Here is a 4,000-nt window from a genome sequence, read left to right as displayed (position 1 = left end):
ATATACATATATACTACACTCTCTGAGTGGTTGGCGTTAGGAAGGGCATCCAGCTGTAGAAACTCTGCCAAATCAGACTGGAGCCTGGTGTTGCCATCCGGTTTCACCAGTCCTCAGTCAAATTGTCCAACCCATGCTAGCATGGAAAGCGGACGTTAAACGATGATGATGATGATGATGATGATATATATATATTGTGTGTGTGTGAATGCCAGTGTAAAAACAGCAATACTGTGAACTTTTGTATCCAGTAATTTGGCAGTTTGTCAAATAGAATTTTATAAAATAAGGCTGAATAAGTACTGAGATCAATACGATCAACTTAAACCCCTCAAAATGATGATGAAGTGGCAAATGAAAATGAAAGCAAACCTGGAATTCCTTTCGAAAACTGGTTCAAACACCTCAAAAAACTTCTCTTTGGAAGTTGTTGAAATGGAAGGAATATCATTGTCAAATTCAGCATCAACACTGTCATAAGCTCGACGTTTCACGGGATTCCCTAATATTTCATATGCTACAGCAAAAAGACACCAATAAAACATAAAGTTAGAAGAAGAGTAAGCAAATAAGTTATGGTCCTACTTTGGCAAGTGATCTACAACTTCAAGGGTGATTGCTTTAAGTTAGTTTTTAGTTTCTTTACATTGCAAAACTCGCAGCTACCAAGCTTGTGTGATCTACATGCTTATTTTAATTATTATATTGTTTATTCTTGGTTTCTTATTTACCAAGACATAAATGAAACATGGTTTTATTATTATTAAAACAGTAAGAATTTTGAAAACATACATTTATAATGCTAAGTATGTACAGAAGAATTTATTGTAAAAAAATCTTGAGCCGACATCTTAAGGGTTTTCAGAAATTGCAATGTAAACTAAAAAGTAACCTAAAGTAATCACCCTTTAGGTTGTAAATCACATGCCAAAGCAGCATCAAAATATCTAACATTTCTATATTCATGACATAAAATATGATAAATTTAAGTTAAGATTGATTAGATTACACATTGGTATAAATGTTGCCAGAAAACTCAACTGTACAGTTATGGGCATCTAATGTAAATAGATGATACCAGTTGGGTGACAAAATGTTGTGAGATGGTGGTAACAGGTACCTAGAGTAGAGATAGTATTTTGTATTTGTCATCTAACACATCAAGGTGCTATTGATGTGATAATGCCAACAAATGTGGGAGCATTCTAATTGTCTGGTGAGCAGCAATTCTTATTAGCTTGTCTGTAACCACTACTATTAAACATTCCACTCACTAACTATTAACAGTTTCAAATCTGTGTCCTGACATCAGTTGAGCTTACTTTTCATTTAACGTCCGCTTTAGTCAATTCAAATATATGTATAGCTCATGTGATACAGAAAACTCATGGTTTTGTTGTAGCTCAATTGCAAGATAGAAAAATATAGTATTTGTTTTCTTAAGCCAGAAAATATAATAAAATGCAGTTTGAACTCAAGACAAGGTCAACAATGCAGCATTTTAAACACCGCCTTCCAGAAGCAAGAAGAAAAACAGCGGAAACAGAATTAAAACCAATATTTTTACCATTTGGCCACCACCATACCACCCAAATGAGAAAGCAAGTTTATAACAGTCACATTATAAATATTCAGCACATTATAAAGAGAGACAGATGTTTTTGGTAGCTTTATCCCAAAGACTAATAGCTTCAATAAGTTACAATACCTACCTTTAGATATGCAGGTAAAATAGTCATCATCTTTCACAATATTGCCCAATTTTCTTCGTTTGTCAGGATGGTGCTTCAAGACTTTAGCTTTATCTAAAAAAAAGTACATTAAGAAGACAATAAAAGAGAGTACCTGATATAGAAAGTAATGTGTCAAAATATAGTTATTAAAAGTAAAATTTTTAATAATTATATTTTGACACTCTGAGAGTTTCATGTCTCTGACTTAATAAAAATTAAGCCATGATCTAAAAAACTGACAACACACAAATAATTAAAACAAAAATAAAAAGGAAATATTCGATGAAGATAAAATAAATATTTTGACTGAATAAAATCAGCTAAAAAAGCAGATAAAATTGGGTAAGAAAAACAAGACCCACTATTTTAAATAGAAAATCAATCATGTCATCTTATTACAGAATAACTTCTACACCTTAGTCTGAAAGAAAAGTATAAAAAGATGTATTTACACAGCCGTATCTAAATTTGTAATAACAGTTTTAATACTTACATGCTTTTTTAATATGGTTGGCAGTGGCATTTATACGTAACTTTTTGAGTCCAAGGACTGCATAGTGATCTTGATTCTGCAACAGACATTGGTTATTTAGGAATTCTATTACAGAAAATGCTTTCATTTTAATATGCTGCCTGAATACTAGGAATGACTTCCAATACTTTTCTACTCATATAACAATTTGGAATGGAGTAACCAAGGGAGTCTCTGTGGATACAAAACTGCAGTAAAATTGTCCTCAAATTATATTCTAGTTTTAAAAAAAGGTAAAACAAATTAAGCATAGTTCCTGATAAACAAAAAAAGATCAGATGAACCTGGCTGGAATGCCTTTCATCACAGCTCTGTACTCTGGTTGATAAACAACAATAGTACTGGAGCTGATGGAGTAGGAATGTTGTTCGCACAGAAATTGATAGAATCAAAATAAAGGTGACAGAATAATAAAGCTTAGACAAGTTGTAGGTAATATGATTGCAACATGCACTAGAATTAGACAGACAGATGAGCAAAAGATCATATCATGCAGTTTGCCTCAATAATAAATGTCACAGTTGGTGACTTTAATGGACGGATTGAGCAACACCAGAATGTTTCTTCCAAGGTCATCATTTCCGGCTATCGCTGCGTACAACAGAATGTACACCAACATGAGATACCACATGTTAGTTTTATCAGCCATACTTTTCCATGTTGGCTTAGGGCATGTTGGAAGAAGGTATCAATTTCAGAGTTTTCTTCTAGATTGATTGCTTTCATCACAGCTAAGGTGCTCAATCTACTCTTACAAAAATCTATTTAACCCCTAGATGGGACCCAAACAAGTACTACTGTTCTGGGTCAGAACAGACTTGGTAATAATGGTAATTAAGGGGTCACTCCATGCTCCCCACAACTCTAGAACTGGATGCAGTTTATTGTCATACCCAGGGACTCCAAGGTACATATAGGCAATGACCACTGTACAAGAAATGCAGAGCAGTCAAGGTTTTTGAAGTCTTGTGATGCAAATGGTCTAGACCAGAGGTCCCGAAACTTTTTCAACCATATGTGAAGAGACTGTAAAAAAGACGACTTATTTGAATTTTGTAAAGACTAGTACTGTTGAAGGAGACTAGATTGTCATGTCCCAATGAAAGATGCTTTCAAGACCTCTAGTTTATACAGAAACTGCAAGTTTGCTGTGAACTGATAACGGTATGCAGAATATTAAGGAAAAGAGAAAAATAGCATCATCAGTGATGGAGTCTGTATGGTCAGAATTGATAAAGTGGTTATCATAGCTGGACAATTTAACTAAAGAGGTCTCATGGCAGTCTTGATCAAATGCCTTACTGACATCAAGGGTAACAATATTGTGTCCATCAATGTTCATTGGGTGAGAGAATATTTGAGCATGCCATATGGAAATCATCTTTGAAAGATCTGGATCCACAAAACCTACACTAATGATCAAAAAAAGAGAGACAGACAGATAAAATGATGAAGAGGTCATTCTTTGAGACCATCTCCATAATTTTGGAGATTAGCAAAGTCACTTCTTTGAGAATATGATATTCATATTTCTGAAGTTCTCAGAGCTAACTCAAAGGCAATATTGCTTGAGAATAATGGCAGGGACCCAATCAACATGGATGGCATTGTCTTCACATGTGTGACAACGTGTAGATAAGAGTGAAGTAGAATAGAGGAGAGACTGGTAGGAATTAATGTGTACATGTGAAATGGGAATCAAAACAGACAATAAATATGATGGTTTTGTATCAAC

The 4,000-nt window shown here is 34.2% G+C and overlaps 1 protein-coding gene across 1 annotated transcript in view; it reads right to left on the bottom strand.

Moving 5' to 3' along the window:
* The window catches only part of LOC106881391 (dnaJ homolog subfamily C member 2), a 33,073-nt gene that overhangs the window by 21,591 nt on the left and 7,482 nt on the right, over positions 1-4,000 (bottom strand). The window contains exons 3-5 of the mRNA XM_014931767.2: positions 2,227-2,302; positions 1,713-1,805; positions 373-517 (exon numbers count right to left, since the gene is read on the bottom strand). Coding sequence (XP_014787253.1) covers positions 373-517; positions 1,713-1,805; positions 2,227-2,302 — 314 coding nt within the window. The remainder of the gene's footprint in view (positions 1-372; positions 518-1,712; positions 1,806-2,226; positions 2,303-4,000) is intronic.

Source organism: Octopus bimaculoides, chromosome 10, assembly GCF_001194135.2.
Source record: "Octopus bimaculoides isolate UCB-OBI-ISO-001 chromosome 10, ASM119413v2, whole genome shotgun sequence".
Lineage (NCBI taxonomy): Eukaryota > Metazoa > Mollusca > Cephalopoda > Octopoda > Octopodidae > Octopus > Octopus bimaculoides.
The sequence above is the reverse complement of the archived record's forward strand: the minus strand, read 5'-3'. Positions and strand labels throughout refer to the sequence as shown.